The sequence below is a fragment of the Podarcis liolepis genome (assembly GCF_965112155.1).
Source record: "Podarcis liolepis genome assembly, chromosome: 3".
In the NCBI taxonomy this organism is placed as follows: Eukaryota; Metazoa; Chordata; class Lepidosauria; order Squamata; family Lacertidae; genus Podarcis; species Podarcis liolepis.
Window position 1 is genome coordinate 124921835 of NC_139557.1, and position 16647 is coordinate 124938481.

Genomic DNA, 16647 nt, shown 5'->3' on the forward strand with positions numbered 1-16647 from the left:
GCATGTGAAGTTGTTCTGTAAATTCAATCCCGCCCACTTTGAAGACTTCAGCAGGTATCCCATCAGGTCTGCTGGCTTTGTTGTTTTTCATTTGATGAATGTTGTTGTTTAGTCATTTAGTCATGTCCGCCTCTTTGTGACCCCCTGGACCAGAGCATGCCAGGCCCTCCTGTCTTCCACTGCCTCCCTCATGCTGGTCTCTTCGAGAACACTGTCCCACCATCTCGTCCTCTGTTGTCCTCTTCTCCTTGTGCCCTCCATCTTTCCCAACTTCCGAGTCTTCTCTTCTCATGAGGTGGCCAAAGTCTTGGAGCCTCAGCTTCAGGATCTGTCCTTCCAGGGAGCACTCAGGGCTGATTTCCTTCAGAATGGATGCGTTTGATCTTCTTGCAGTCCATGGGACTCTCAAGAGTCTCCTCCAGCACCAGAATTCAAAAGCATCAATTCTTCAGCGATCAGCCTTCTTTATGGTCCAGCTCTCGCTCCCATACATCACTACTGGGAAAACCATGGCTTTAACTATACGGACCTTTGTTGGCAAGGTGATGTCTCTGCTTTTTAAGATGCTGTCTAGGTTTGCCATCGCCTTTCTCCCAAGGAGCAGGCGTCTTTTAATTTCGTGACTGCTGTCACCATCTGCAGTGATCATGTAGCCCAAGAAAGTAAAATCTCTCACTGCCTCCATTTCTTCCCCTTCTATTTGCCAGGAGGTGATGGGACCTGTGGCCAGGATCTTCGTTTTTTGGATGTTGAGCTCTCCCAGATTTGGAGATACTGCGAGCTCATCTCTAACTCGGTTTTGCAGACGCCGGAATCCCCTCCTTTGTTCCCAATGTGCATCTTTGCTCCCCCATCCTCCTGATTGGCGGCCCCACATCCTGGGGCGGGGCTGGCCACGGAGGGGGCGTTGCCCCGCCCGGCCAATAGGGAAGTTGTGATTTGCATGAGCCCCGGGAGGTGGGCGGGGCGTGGGCCGGCCAATGGCTGCCGAGTGCGCTGCCTGCCTGCGCTGGGCGAGCCGAGCCTGGGAGCCGAGGGAGGGCTGGCAGCAGCGGCGCCCATGGGCGAGAAGCGGGTGCTGTGCGTGGGGCTGGTGTGCCTCGACATCATCAGCGTGGTGGAGAGATACCCGGCCGAGGACTCGGACACCAGGTACCCCCTGGCAGAGGTGCCAGCTCCCGGGGTGCCCGGGCACCCACCAAATGCCCCACGAAGGGGCAGGGCACCCCCCCCCCACTTTGGGTGCCAGGGCCATGCACGCTGCATGGCACCAAGGCCCTGGGCACTCCTGGTCTCGGGGCCGAGCTGGCACTGGGGAAAGATGCCCGGCTCCCCGCGGGCGGGCGGCTGGCTCTGCCTTGGCACTCGGGAACGGGAAGGCGCCCGGCCTGGAGACGCGCCGGGTGCCAGGGGCGGGCGGTGGGCTCGCGGCTTCCCTGTCCCGGCTGAGCTGCCGGCTTGGCCCCCGGGGGTCATCTAGTCCCGCCCGCTGCCCTGCACCCGGGACAGACGGCCTTCCTTGCTTCCTTCCTTCTTCCCTGGCTGGCAGGTGCCTGTCGCAGCGATGGCAGCGCGGGGGCAACGCTTCCAACACCTGCACCGTCCTGGCGCTCCTGGGCGCCCCCTGCGCCTTCATGGGCTCCCTGGCGCCCGGCCACGCCGCAGAGTAAGTGACTGGGGGGGGGGAGCCTTGTGGGTCTCCTTCAGGGGAGGGTGGGCGAGGCCACGGGCCCTTTGCCCAGCACCCTGGCAAAGGAGGCAGCCAGGTGTCCTTTGGACTGGGGTCAGACTAGATGACCCGCTGGGGTCCCTTTCAGCTCCGCAAATCTGTGATGGGCTCCTTGTCTTGCAGGATCCATCCTTTCTCTTCCTCCTCCAGGGATATCAGGGGCCCCAGAGTGGAAGCCAGTCTGGCATGGGCAGGACTTGGGTGCTGGTCCCACCCTGACCCCTGATGCCTTTTCCGAGAGGGGAGGGGAGGGCTGGGGAATTTCCACTCCTAGATTTTTTCCCAGAGCCCTTTCCCTACTTTTAGTAATACATTATCTTCTAACCTTAATAAGTAGCATGACAAATGAATAGCCAAGTCTTACTTTAATGAGTAAGTGAAGTCATTTAAGGCTCAGCAGCTGGCAGGTGTTTTTACATGAGTAGAATGTGTCCTTTTATTTAAAATGCATCTCTGAGTTATTTGTGGGACATAGGAATTCATTCATTTCCCCCCCCCAAAAAAAATATAGTCCGGCCCTCCAAAAGGTCTGAGGGACAGTGGACCGGCCCCCTGCTGAAAACGTTTGCTGACCCCTGCAAGTCTAGGCACCAACTCCTGTTCCCAAGCAGTGGGAGAGGAGGATCCTTAATAATAAATAATAATAATAATAAATTTTATTTATACCGCGCCCTCCTCGACCAGAGCCAGGCTCAGGGCGGCTAACACCAATAAAATCACAGTAAAAACATAATAGGGGGGAAAAAGAGGGAGGGGGACCAATTTAAAATACAGGTTAAAATGCAATTTAAAATGCTGCCTCATTTTAAAAGTAGCCTATAAATCAAGACAATAAGGGGAGGGAAACATAAGGGTCAGACTGAGTCCAAACCAAAGGCCAGGCAGAACAGCTCTGTCTTGCAGGCCCTGCGGAAAGATGTCAAGTCCCACAGGACCCTGGTCTCTTGGGACAGAGCATTCCACCAAGTCGGGGCCAGTGCTGAAAAGGCCCTGGCCCTAGTTGAGACCAATCTAACCACCTTGCGACCTGGGACCTCCAAAATGTTGTCATTTAAGGTCCTCTGCGTGGCGTACCGGGAGAGGGGGTCCCGTAGATACGAGGGTCCTAGGCCGTGAAGGGCTTTAAAGGTCAAAACCAGCACCTTCAACCTGACCCTGTACTCCACGGGGAGCCAGTGCAGTTGGTAAAGCACTGGATGAATGCGATCCCATGGCAAGGACACCTTAAGGTGTCTCTCGCGGCATTCTGCACCCGCTGGAGTTTCTGGGTCAGCTTCAAGGGCAGCCCCACGTAGAGCGAGTTACAGTAGTCAAGCCTGGAGGTGCCCTTCGCGTGGATCACTGTGGACAGGTCAGGGCGAGGAACGGGGGTCTCCATCCTCTCTCGCCCTCCCCACCCCTAAGGGGGCTCCTCTTCTCTGCCCACCCAGCTTCGTCCGTGAGGATTTCCAGCGCTACGAGGTGGATCTCGCCCACGTGGTGCCGCGCCCGGCGTGCCCCCTGCCCACCTCCATGGTGATCAGCAACTCCACGACGGGCACCCGGACCATCCTGCACGCTGCAAGGTGCTTAGGGTGAGGGGTCCCCCCCCCCCGGGCCACAGCCTCTAACCTCCTCTTTCTCTCCCCTCCCCTGCCCCCAAGATTCATCCTCTCCGACTTCCGCCGCTACAACGTGGATGTCTCTCACCTGGTGAGGCAAAGCCAGGGGGAGATGCCCTGCGCCATCTGCCTCGTCAACTGCCACAACGGCTCTCGGACGGTCACTCTCTATGACATGTAAGGCCAGGCGGGCAGCTGCTGCCCCCGCCCACCAACTCCCGACCCTGCCACTGGGTGGCGCCACAGGGCTCCCTCTATTTATTATTGCCGACTAATACTTATTGAATTTGCATCGCACCCTTTGCCCAAAGACCTCAGGGCAGTTCGGGGCATAAAGATACAAGATGGGGGGGGGGGTACGAAATACATAAGCAAAACAATAACCTTGCCGGCTGCCACAGGGCAGGCAAGCTGTCACTCATCCCAGGGGGTGGGCATTGACCCAGCCTGCTGCCATTTTTATAATCCAGCAGTGGACATTCGGGTTGTGAACGTGATTCGTGCGGGATGCACGTTCGCAACCTGCAGCGATCGCAATCCGCAGCAGCGCATCTGCGCATGCGCGGGTTTGCGATTCAGTGTTTCTGCGCATGTGCAAAGCATGATTTAGCTCTTCTGTGCATGCGCGACCGGCCAAACCTGGAAGTAACCCGTTCCAGTACTTCCAGGCGGGTGGCGCTGTGGGTTAAACACAGAGCCTAGGGCTTGCTGATCAGAAAGTCAGCGGTTCGATTCCCCGTGATGGGGTGAGCTCCTGTTGCTCGGTCCCTGCTCCTGCCAACCTAGCAGTTCGAAAGCACGTCAAAGTGCAAGTAGATAAATAGGTACCACTCCGGTGGGAAGGTAAACGGTGTTTCCGTGCGCTGCTCTGGTTCGCCAGAAGCGGCTTAGTCCTGCTGGCCACATGACCCGGAAGCTGTACGCCGGCTCCCTTGGCCAGTAAAGCGAGATGAGCGCTCCAACCCCAGAGTCGGCCACGACTGGACCTAATGGTCAGGGGTCCCTTTACCTAACCCAAAAAAATGCAGCCTGAAGCATCTGTAACCCGACTGTACTGTATTTTTCCATGTATAAGACTAGGTTTTTTCCCTAAAAAATAATGTCAAAAATTAGAGGGCGTTTTATACACGGATGCATCTCCCCCCATTTTCTTAAATCTGAGTCCCCCAAATAGGGGGCATCTTATACAGGGGGGCATCTTATAGACGGAAAAATACAGTAAATGAGAAATAAATTGTCAAGAGTGCGTGAGCAAGGTGCGTGAGAGCAAAGGGGCAGCTCAATGTCACCTTCTCTCTTTCTGCCCCCTCCCCCTTCTTATTCCTAATATTAATCATTAATCTTGGACTATTAAAGTGCAAAGTGCATTTGATCATTAATAGTACTAAGGTTACTTCCCTCCACTTTCCCCCCTAGCAAGCCTTTTTCTTGAGCTTTTAACAGTTACACCACCAGCAAAAGAAGCTCAGTTTTGCAAGCTGATCTGCTCAGGTGCAAAGCCGCAGTGGCTGAATTTCTGCTTGCCCCACAGTTCCCAAAGCCAAGCTGCCCAGCTCCCCCCCCCCAGCCCCCGCCCCCTTGCTCAAATCCTCTCTTCCCATTTTACAGACTGGAAGCACTGAGGCAGAGAGGCCTCTGAGGAATTTGGCGGCTGAGCTGCCAAGACCTCCAGCTTCCCTCTCACTGACTCTATTTATTTTAAAACTACTTTTTAAAAAATGAACCAATTACAGTGAGGGGGGGAGTATTTGACCCCCTGCTAAATTTGCCCGTTTGCCCTCTGACGAGGAAATGACCAGTACATAATTTTAACAGTAGGTTTATTGTAGCTGTGAGAGACAGAATAACAACAGGAAAACTGGACATAGAAAAAGTAAATAAAATGGTCTAAAACCCTCCGCTGTCCCCCTTTACCCCCCCAAAAAAATACACATCAAAGTGTTCATAAATGGAACTTCATTTAATTCCGATCCCTTGAGCCACACCTGTGGCCAAGCGGCCTGAGGCTTGTCTGCACCCTCTGGCGCACGGCCCGGTTCAGAGGGGAGCGGTTTGCTTCAGAAGCCTGAACCATAGCTGTCAACGTTTCCCTTCTTTTAAGGGATATTCCCTTATTCTGAATAGGATTCCTCGCAAGAAAAGGGAAAAGTTGACAGCTATGGCCTGAAATATAGGGACGCGGGTGGCGCTGTGGGTTAAACCACAGAGCCTAGGGCTTGCCAATCAGAAGGTCGGCGGTTCAAATCCCTGGAACAGGGTGAGCTCCCATTGCTCGGTCCCTGCTCCTGCCAACCTAGCAGTTCGAAAGCAAGTCAAGGTCCAAGTAGATAAATAGGTACCACTCTGGCGGGAAGGTAAATGGTGTTTCCATGCGCTGCTCTGGTTCGCCAGAAGCGGCTTAGTCATGCTGGCCATATGACCCACAAGCTGTCTGCGGACAAACGCCGGCTCCTTCGGCCAATAAAGTGAGATGAGCGTCACAACCCCAGAGTCTGTCACGGCTGGACCTAATGGTCAGGGGTCCCTTGACCTTTACCTTTATGGCCTGAATTGGAGTTGGAATGCCCCCCCCCCGCATTCCCTGAGTGGCGCCACCCAGTGGGAGAAGAGGGGAAAGCACAGCCATGCATGCCCAGTAATTCTCCTCCGATTCACCTGATAATTCAGCCCAGATGCAGCAGCCAATCATCTCCCTCAATCCGTCCCTGATCTGCCGTCCTGGTCATTGCCTGGTCTGGAGCAAATGGGGGCTCTTAGGGGCAGGTGGGGATAGAGGAAGGTGTGGGGGGGGTGTTCCCTCCCCTTGCTTTTTGGAAAGCGGGGTCTGGTGTTGGGAGGGGGAGGGGTCCCTCCTTCTTCCCCCTGCCCCCTGGCACCCCCTCCCCAGACGGAGACATCCGCTGGACTTGATCCTTGGCCCCTCTCAGCTGAGCCCCGGATGGGGTTCTGGCCGGCCTTTGCTCAGGGGGCAGGATCCGCCACTCCTACTCTGCCAGTTAATCATTGAGAAGGTTCCTCTTTGAGGCTAGAGGTCGGGGGGGGGGGGGCCTTGGAGCCAAGCGTTAACCCTTTGCAGTAGGTTCCTCTCCACCCACAGTTTTCAGTGCAAGGGACTCATGGAGCAAGGAGTTTAGAATGTGGGAAGCATCCGGCTGCAGCAGCCAGACGGATCAGGCCCAAGGAAAGTGCTCCTCCAGGGACCTCCCGGATCCCCCAGCAGGAAGCCTACTGGGAGGGAGGGGGGCTGCTGGGGGGGGGGACACAGTCCTTTCCTGCTGGGATCTTGTGGCAGGAAGAATATTCTAATGGTAAGAGTCGTATGATAGCGGAACAGACTCCCTCCCAAGGTGCTCTGGCAGCCATCTGTCGGGGGATCCTTGAGCTGTGATTCCTGCATTGCAGGGGGCTGGACTAGATGGCCCCTGGAGGTCCCTTCCAACTGGGCAGTTCTGTGACTCTGCAGTCACTTGTAGCTCTTGACCTTCACGTTGTTGGCCTGCTGCCCTTTTGAAGTTGGTGGCCATCACTGCCTCTACAGGAGAGGAAGAAGAACGTCTCTCTCCCTCCCATCTCCTCCCTGCTCTTTGGTCAACCTCTGTGGTGTCCCATCGCCCCCCTTGCTCACCTCAAATTCGTGGAGGAGGCAGGGATGCTTCTGAAGACCAGGTGCTGGGAACTGTAGGCAGGGAGAGTGTGGATCCTGCTTGCCGGTTTCCCGCAAGGGTCCGGTCAGCCACTGTCAGAACAGGATCCCGGACTAGATGGGCCCCTGGCCTGATCCTGCAGGCTTTGATTAGGTTCTTATGATGATGCTCCTTCTGGTTATCCAGATGTGAGGGTTTCGGCCGCAATCGCAGAACTGTCGTGTTCAAAGGGCCATCCGACTCACCCCTGGAATACAGGAAGCGCAAGCTCAGAGGCAGCCCCTGAATAATGTTGAGTCCAGCTCTTTGGGGCTGTGCAGATCGAAGCCAGTCCCAGCATGCAGTGGTCCCTTGGTTCTCAAACTTAATCCGTTCCAGAAGTCCATTCCAAAACCAAAGCGTTCCAAAACCAGGGTGCACTTTCCCATAGAACATAATGCAAAATGGATTAATCCGTTTCAGACTTTTGAAAACAACCCCTGAAACAGCAATTTTAACATGAATTTTGCTATCTAACAAGACCACTGATCCGTAAAATGAAAGCAATAATCGATGTATTGTACTATAAAATAAATAAGACAGTATTGTACATGATAAAAATTTAAATTATTTTTTCCCCTCACCTGCACTGATGATAGTCATTGCTTGCTTTTATCCATTTCCGCAGTCACACAATCAATCAATCAGTAGCTGAACTGGGTTCCATACAGTCACAAAAACAAATTGACCGGAAAAACCTCAAAAGCAAAAACACAAAATAAATAGCAAAAACAAAAGCGCCAAACTTAATCCGAAGTCTGTTTGACTTCCGAAATGTTTGAAAACCAAGGCGCAGCTTCTGATTGGTGCAGGCGCCCCGGAAACAATAGCCGACAGCTGTATCAGACATTCGGCTTCCAAAAAACATTTGAAAGCCAGAACGCTTGCTTCCGGGTTTTCGGTGTTTGGGAACCAAGGCACTACTGTACATAGAAGGGGATCAAAGTGGACATAGCGCTTTGCAAGATCAGACTTGCATCCAAGACATAGATGGACCCTCCGTGTTTTGAGGCAGTGGGCTTCTTGATAGGACCCGGGGGGGGGGAGAGAAGAGGGGCTGACTATTGCCTTGATGCCCCCTCCTCACATACTTTGCGGGGCACCTGGGGGCCCATAGGGAGAGGGTGTCTGGCTGCATGGACCCCACCAGTTGGGTCTGGTTTGTGCTACAGTGATCGGCCAAGACAACAACACTCTGCTTTGTGCTTTGTAATCAATGACCAGATTGGGGTCTTCAAGTTGTTCAAATGAATAATCTCGGGTGGGAGAGGGGGCTGTGAAGGCATTGCATCTCATAGACCTTTGTAACCCCCCCCCCATCCCACCCTTCCGCCTTCTCCCCGCCACCCCCAACCAGCAACCTGCCGGACGTGACAGCTGCTGACTTTGAGCAGGTCAACCTGTCTCAATACAAGTGGATCCACTGGGAGGTGAGTGAAGGAAGCCCTTGCTGGGGAGATTGGGGGGGGGGAGCGAGAGGGAGGAAGGGTCTTCCTGAGTTGCAGGTGCCACAAGGGGTTGCCATCAGCAGGAAATGAAGACAGAAAAGTATAGCTGAAAGACCTGAAGGAGCGTCTCCACCCCGGACACCTGGGTCCAGCTCCAAGGGCCTTCTGGCAGTTCCCTCCCTGTGAGAAGTGAGGTTACAGGGAAGCAGGCAGAGGGCCTTCTCAGTAGTGGCACCCGCCCTGTGGAACACCCTCCCACCAGATGTCAAAGAGAACAACAACTACCAGACTTTTAGAAGACATCTGATGGCAGCCCTGGTTTGGGAAGCTTTTAATGTTTAACAGACCACTGTATTTTAATACTCTGTGGGAAGCCGCCCAGAGTGGCTGGGGAAGCCCAGCCAGATGGGCAGGGTATAAATACTAAATTATTATGATTATGATTATTATAGGTGGCCATTGATAAGTTTTCAACACTGGCCATTCGCACACAGAAACAGCTTTTGGGAACAAGACTTCCTGTGAGGCAGTCAACACATGCAATGGTTTTGAAAACAAGGCCACTCACTCTGCAGGCGACAGGCCAGACCTCTTTGCGAAAGGGGCTTCGTGTCGCGTTTGCAGGGCCTTGATTCAGAGATGGCCCCCTTTAAAGTCTGTTGTTACTGGATCTTAGAGTCGTGGGGTTACTGGGAGGGGGGCACTAAGAGTCAAGGAGGGGCTCCATGGCGCTGGAGCTATTCATGACCTATCAGACTTCATTGGCATCACTGGATCAAGTTTATCACTTTTGTCGAGTTAATTAAACTAACTAGTTTTTAATTGGATTTTGAATAAATGTGCAATCATTCCAGTTTTGAATTTTATGGGGTTTTCCTCCTCTGTGTGCACGCTGAATAATGCTTTTTATAGGGTAGAGGTCGTTGGGAGGGACTTTATGGAACCAAGGGGGCAGGGGCCCAGGAAAATTTGGGAGCCACTGCCTATAAGTCACTGCCCTTGAGGATGCCAGCTGTTGGCCATTAACCCTCTGGTGCCCGGAGGGGTGGCATTTCCAGGCAGTCTTCATGGGCAGCCCCACGGGGAGGGCATTGCAGTAATCTAGAGCTCAGCAGAGCATGAATGCCAGGACTGCCGTGGCCACAACCTTCTGGCTGTGGGTGCAGCTGTCCTGGCCACGGAAGCTCCCTGGGATGCCAGGGTGAGTTCCTGCCTCCCTCTGAGACCCACCTTCTCCCACCCCCAGGGCAGGAATGCCTCTGAGCAGGTGAAGATGATCCAGCGCGTGGAGGCGTATAACAGGACCTGCCTGCCGTCCGACCGAGTGACCACGTCCGTGGAAGTGGAGAAGACGCGGCCAGAGATATACCAGCTCTTCGGCTACGGAGACGTGGTAGGAAAGCCTCTGTCTGGGGGAGAAGCCAGGGTGATGGGGCAGAAACGAGACGCTAATCTTTATTGTCATTGTCCCATACAGAACAATGAAACTGAAAAATCTACGTAAGACATTCAAAACCCAACAAGCCTGCTATCCCAGCCTGGTTAGCCCCCTAAAAACTCTGATACCCCATAATTAAATACAATATACTCCCATAGAGACTACCTTACACTGTTTTTAAAACCAAAATCGCATTTGAGTAGAAACTGTTTCTCAGGCAGGTCTTTATAACCCTGTACCTTCTTCCAGAAGGCAGAAGCTGAAAGAGATCATTTCCATGGTGCGCACTATCCTGCGCTATCTCTGCAGCTTTCTTATGGCACCTGGAAGCATAGATTTGATCCAAGGTGGGAAGAGTGCACCCAATTATTCTCTCCGCAGTCTTTACAACCCTGGACAGCATTGTTTTTCCCCTGACCGTGCAGCTCCCAAACCACACACTCAGACCACAAACAGCCCCCTGACTTTGGAGCAGGAGCCCCCATTCAGGGTCAGGGCTTGGCTGCACCTCCCTGGCACTGCCCAGCGTTGCCCGGGTCCTTTGCCCCACAGCCTCCTCTGCACAAGGGGAAAAGGATCTGAGCACAGCAGCTGCTGCTTCTGACTCTTGCACGGAAGAGGCCTTTGCCACAGGCTGGACCAGGCAGACCTCCTCGTCCTGGGGGGCAAACTCCTCCATACTCAGGACGTCCTCCTTACATGGAACGGACTCCCTTGGAGATTTTAAAGATGGGTGGACATCTGGCAGGGATTCTTCAGTTGTGGTTCCTGCGTGGCCGGGGGTTGGGCTTGTTAAAGTTTGTGGGTCGTAAATCCTTTGACCCAGTGGGCATAGCTGTCAAGCGTCCCTTATTTGGCAGGAAAGTCCCTTATCCCAGCGCCGTGTCCCGCTGCTGTCCCTTATTGATGATGTCCCTTCAATTTCCTGGGTTTTCAAAGGAAGCAGCTCCTCTCCCTCCCTCCCTGCCGGCCAGGGAGGAGGAAGGCTCCAGCTGGGTTGCTTGGCTGCGTTGCTCACCCAATAAGGAGTCTAAGAATGACTGGGGGGTGGAGCTTGCATGCCTTGTGCCAATCAAATTGGCCGCCTTGCCTGGGGACTCGCCTTTGCTCAGCGCTTCCCAGCAGAGAGGTGACGGTGGTTTTCCTTGCTGCATCCCCTTTGCCGGGTTGCTGCGCTGTGGGAACCACCGCTTGAGGCTTCATTTGGCTGCTGGCTGGGCTTTCTGCCTTTGGCTCGGAGGGGCTCAGAAGTCGAACATACCTGTGGCCCTTGGAAAATCCCTTATTTGGGCTGCTGGTCCCTTATTTCGAGGCTGCTGGTCCCTTATTTTCAAATCTGTAAGTTGACAGCTATGCCAGTGGGTCATGCAGGAACTGTGGCTTTGTCTGTGTCTGTGTGGTGTCTTCAATAACTCGGCTCGACACCAGTCCTTCTAATCTATCACTCTTTATTTTGAAGCATACAAAACAGAAAAGAAAACCTTTCTGTCTCTAACAGAACTGAAACTATCTTGCTCACATTCTCAGACACTCTGCACTCAGAGAGAGCTCAGCCCACAGGAAAATGCCCGGATTATATGGGCAGTGCGTCCAGTTAATAAGAAGGCCTCCTGGGAGTGTTAACTCTCAACTGTCCAGAACCACAACAGGGCTGGATGACCCCTGGGGGTCCCTTCCAACTCTCCCGTTCTAAGTTCTGCTTGTGAAGCGCTGCCTGGGCTGAGCAGCAGGAAGGCAGTGCCGCCCTGGGGGTGGAGGACTGACCTCAGAACATGAAATGAGCTCTGCTGGATCAGCACCCTGTTCGCCTCACAGTGGCCAAATACCCCTAAGACCCCAGGAGTCTAGATAGACTGCCACTGTAACTGGAGGCTCTATCAGACCAGCCTAGCCGCTGGTCAGTGGGGATCCCACCTAGTCCAGCCTCCTGTTCTCATCGTGGCCGACCAGATGCCCATTACGGGAAACCCACAAGCAGGATTCAAGCACGAGAGCAACCCTCTCCCTTGCTGCCCCTGGCATTCAGAAGCATCTCTGCATCCTGGCAAGTGGCCACTGAGAGCCCCTTTCTCCCCCATACGTTTAGCCAATCCTCTTTTAAAGCCGTCCCGGTAGGTGGCCATCTTGTGGGAGGGAGTTCCACAGTCTAACGCTGTGCTGCAGGAATGAGTCCTTTCTGCATCTTCCAACATTCATCTTCCTTGGGTGCCTGGGAATTCTAGTGTTATGAGAGAGAGACCAAGAGGAGAAGGTGACTCTGGCTTCTCTCCCCCCCCCCCCCCAGGTCTTTGTCAGCAAGGACGTGGCCAAGGCCAGGGGCTTCTACTCGGCCGCCGAAGCTGTCAAGGGGCTCCGCAGATATCTGAAGCCGGGGTAGGTGGAGACCATCCAAGGAGAAGGGGGCAGGCTGGATGGCCTCTGGGTGCCCCTCAGCCCCCCTGCCCACCCTCTGGCATGGGAAGGGAACTCGTGCCAACTCCAGCATCTAGATTGAATGCGCAGCTGGCCACTGTGGGAAATGCCAAGGGGGCTGCAAAGAACATGAGGCTCTTCACCTCAGGGTCGTGGGGCCAAACCCCATGTTGGGCAAAAGGATTCCCGCCTTGCAGGGGTTGGACTAGATGACCCTCATTGCCCCTCCCTCCCAATTCTACAGTTCTACGCAACGCTCCAGAACTGCTCCTTATTCTTCCCTCCATCTTTTCTTTACGGAATGTTTTTATTTAACAAAATGTATCTACGCCGCTTGCCCTAAACCTTGAAGGCTCCCAAGTGGTTTGCAAAAAGATGATCTTAAAATGTTCATTTAAAATATCCATATCCATAAAATGTCCGTAAGTCACAGGGAAGCAGGCAAGGGCCTTCTCAGTGGTGGCACCCGCCCTCCCACCAGATGTCAAAGGAAAAAACAACTACCAGACTTTTAGGAGACATCTGAAGGCAGCCCTGTTCAGGGAAGCTTTTAATGTTTGACAGACAGACTATTGTATTTTAATATTTTGTTGGAGGCCACCCAGAGTGGCTGGGGAAACCCAGCCAGATGGGAGGGGTATAAATTTATTATTATTATTATTATTATTATTATTATTATTATTATTATTATTATTAGAGCAAACATTAAAAATGAGTTACATTTTTTAAAAAAATTACAAAGCAACTTCTGACACTTGGGGTTTCTGTTTTTTCGGAGCCACCTTTTTCAAAGTGGTTGTCAGTTGTTTTACGTAGTGCTTAATATGTTTTCCAATGCTGCAACCTTCCCTGGACCCTTAGGGTGAAGGGTGGATATTATTATTATTATTATTATTATTATTATTATTATTATTATTATTATTATTATCATGCCATTCTTCTTGCTGAAATGACCTGTGAAGCTGGTCTGCAGGATGGGACTTCATCATCTTGGCTGCTGGGCCTTGGCGGACCCCTCCCCAAAGTTCCCCCTCCCTGGGTTGAACCAAACGGGCCCTGTTGAGCCCAGCTCCCTTGGGAGAAAGAACCAGGCCTTTTGGAGGTGGGGAGGGTGTTTTGGGGTGCCCCCATTTCCCGTCTGCCCCCTGGGCCTCCTCACCCAGGCACCTGCGGGGTCTCTGTCCCAAGGCTAAAGGCTCCTTCCTCTTTCTCCCCCCCCCCCCCAGAGCCACCCTGGTCTGTGCCTGGGCTGAGGAGGGGGCTGACGCCATGGGGCCGGACGGGGTGCTGGTTCACTCGGACGCCTTCTCCCCCGAGGTGGTGGTGGACACCCTGGGCGCTGGGGACACCTTCAACGCGGCCGTGATCCTGGCCCTCAGCAGGGGTGAGTCGCGGGGGCTTCTCTCTTCCTCCCTGTCGCCTGCTTGTCCATATCTCCCCTTTGTGATCTGCAACCTGCTCATCAGACATGGGATCTACGGAGAGATCTCTGGGGGTCTGCAGTAGATCACCATCGCTTCGGACTTTCTGTCAGTTTTAACTGTAGGAGCAACAAAGAAGATTGCCCAAACTTGCTTCTAAATTAGGCTCTGCAAAGAAGAAAGGGGTTTGGGGGGGACCAGGACTGGAGTTGGGGGAGGAAATGAGTCTCTTGCATTGCAGGGGGTGGGACTAGATGATGCTCAGGGTCCCCACTTATGATTCTATGAACTGTGTGATGCAGCAGCAAGAAAAGCAAATGCTATTCTCAGCTGCACCAGCAGGTCTAGTGTCCAGATCAATGGAACTAATAGCACCCAGTGGCACCGACTTGGACCCCAGATTATGGGTGCCCAGCGACATGCGCAACATAACATGACATCGTGACGTCATGTTGCAGCGCCTGGGAGCCCCGGAAGACTTCCAAGGCCCCACAAGGCATCAGACATAACTTCCAGTTCCTTGCGAGGCTCCAGAAGTCGTGTCGGAGGCCCTGCGGTGCGGGTGCTGAGCACCCACAAGAAAATTGTAGGTGCCCAGGGCCCAGGGGTGGCTGCCAGGCAGAATTTCTTTAGCCATGGTTCCTGCATTGCAGCAGGTTGGATTGGAAACCCCTGGGGACCCTTTCAACTCTTTAATTCTATGATTCTGGGACTGTGAGTTCAGTTCTGGTAGCCCAAATTCCTGGGGCGGCTGAGCATGGACAGAGCATGTCCCTTCATTCTGTGCTCTGCCCCCTCCCTCCTCCGGCCACAATTTTGTGCTTGGTGGATCTTTGGCTTCTTAGTAGAAAAACAAGCACCGTATTTCCCGCTCTATAAGACGCACCCGACCGTAAGACGCACCTAGTTTTAGAGGAGAACAAGGGGGGGGGGAATTCTCGCGCTCTCTGCGCAGCGCCCCTTCAGCAAAGTGGGAGGAGAAATGGAAGGGGCTCCATTTCTCCTCCTGCTTTGCTGAAGGGGCACTTCGCAGAGAGGGAAAGCTGCGCAGCGCCTCTCCAGCGAAGCGAAATCAAAACAGCAAGAGGGATTGCTGTGCATCGAAAGCAGCGATCCCTCTTGCTGTTCTGGCTTCTGGGATAGCTACGCAGCCTGCATTCGCTCCATAAGACGCACACACATTTCCCCTTACTTTTTAGGAGGGAAAAAGTGAGTCTTATACAGCGAAAATCTCGCATGCTCTGGCATCTGCCCACCCCTAATAAAGAGCAGCCCTGAAACATGGGGAGAGGGGTCTTGCTGGGGAGAGTTCTTGTTGCCTGAACCCCAGGGCACCTCTCTGCCTCAGAGCTCAACTGACCCCTCTCTCCCCCCCCCCTCCAGGGAGACCCCTGGCCGAGGCAATCACCTACGGGTGCCAGGTGGCCGGCCGGAAGTGCGGGGTGCACGGCTACGATGGGATCGTGTGAGCTGCAAGCGGCAAGCCATGTCTGCCCATCTTTTCTGGGGACCTTCATCAAGCCGTGGACCAAAATCACACAACCCCCCCCGACTCAGCCAGGAAGAAGCGTGCTGCTTCTCTGAAAGGTCCGGAGGGACTGGGCAGCCAAAGCCGGTTCTCTGCTCTGCCCGGGCGCCCTGTGTGTCCTGGCTAGGCCTGGATCGGGAGAGAGAGAGAGAGAGAGAGAGAGAGAGAGAGAGAGAGAGAGAGAGACCTGCCCGCATTGCCTCTTTGCAAAGGCCGATCAATAAAACACTTGGACCAGTGGCCTCTGTGTGGAAGCCCCACCTGTGTGGGCTAGGGTCGGGGGGCAGGATGGAAAGGGCTGGCCTGCCCCAGATATTTTATTTACCTCTTGCATTTATATTCTGAGCTCTGGGTGGCATGCATGGGTCTCCCCCTCAATTAATCCCTGTAAAGTAGATTAGGCTAAGAGTTGGGGCCAGTCGGCTTCGTGGCTGAGGGGGGATTTGAACCCGGGTCATAATCTGACACTCCAATCACAGTATCCCACTGTGGGGGGTGCAGAAGAAGGAGGCCAAGGGAGCAAGGATGGAGCAATGGGGGGGGTCTATTCTGCAGCTGCAGCAGCACTCAGGACCGTTTCCCCCAAGGGTGACCCACAGCAAGGGAGGAGGTAAGGAGCTCTGTCCTGCCGGGCCGGAGAAGAGATTGCATAAATCGAGAGAGCTGAGGAGGGGGACACCAGGTCCTGCGAAGAACTGCTGGTGGGTCATTTGATCTTGTGGGGCATTGCATGGCAAGGGGGCACCAGGTAGCTAATGCCAGAATCCCAATTCAAAATGACCTTAACAGATTGGAGAACTGGGCCCAAAATTATGAAATGAATTACAAGAAGAACAAAAGTCAGGTTCTGCTCTTAGGCAGGAAGAACCAGATGCACAAATATAGGATGGGGGGCGCCTGGCTTACGAGTAGAACATGAGAAAAGTATGTGCGCCATGAGGCAACCGTGTGATGCAGCAGCAAAAATGGCTAATGCTATTCTAGGCTGCATCCACAGAAGTCTAGTATGCAGGTCAAATGAAGGAATAGTCCCACCCTATTCTGCCTTGGTCAGGCCCCCAGCTAGGATCCTGTGTCCAGCTCTGGGCAGCACAATTTAAGAAGGATGTTGACAAGCTGGGAGGTGTGCAGAGGAGGGCAACCAAAATGATCAAGGGTCTGGAAACTGAGCCTGATGAGGAGCAGGTGATGGAACTGGGTTATGTTTAACCTGGAAAAGAGGAGACTGAGAGGAGATAAGAGAGCCATCTTCAACCATCTGAAAGGTAAAGGGGCCCCTGACCATTAGGTCCAGTCGTGGTCGACTCTGGGGTTGCGGCGCTCATCTCGCTTTACTGGCTGAGGGAGCCGGCGTATGCTTCTGGGTCATGTGACCAGCATGACTAAG

At 53.7% G+C, this 16647-nt stretch overlaps 2 protein-coding genes across 5 annotated transcripts in view; both read left to right on the plus strand.

Moving 5' to 3' along the window:
• The window catches only part of ABHD1 (abhydrolase domain containing 1), a 119966-nt gene that overhangs the window by 84763 nt on the left and 18556 nt on the right, over nucleotides 1-16647 (plus strand). The window lies entirely within an intron of this gene.
• KHK (ketohexokinase) lies at nucleotides 943-15500 on the plus strand. 4 transcript variants are annotated; one of them, XM_083494745.1, is made up of 8 exons: nucleotides 943-1152; nucleotides 1550-1666; nucleotides 3373-3507; nucleotides 8371-8443; nucleotides 9708-9854; nucleotides 12184-12272; nucleotides 13538-13695; nucleotides 15116-15500. In XM_083494745.1, exons 1-8 carry the CDS (start codon nucleotides 944-946, stop codon nucleotides 15199-15201), a joined length of 1014 nt encoding a protein of 337 aa, XP_083350871.1. In that variant the 5' UTR covers nucleotide 943; the 3' UTR covers nucleotides 15202-15500. The 4 variants fall into 4 exon arrangements, with proteins under 4 accessions (XP_083350871.1, XP_083350873.1, XP_083350872.1 ...); XM_083494747.1 differs by lacking the exon at nucleotides 3373-3507 and adding an exon at nucleotides 3160-3294 and having other exon boundaries at nucleotides 969-1152; XM_083494746.1 differs by lacking the exon at nucleotides 3373-3507 and adding an exon at nucleotides 3160-3303 and having other exon boundaries at nucleotides 994-1152.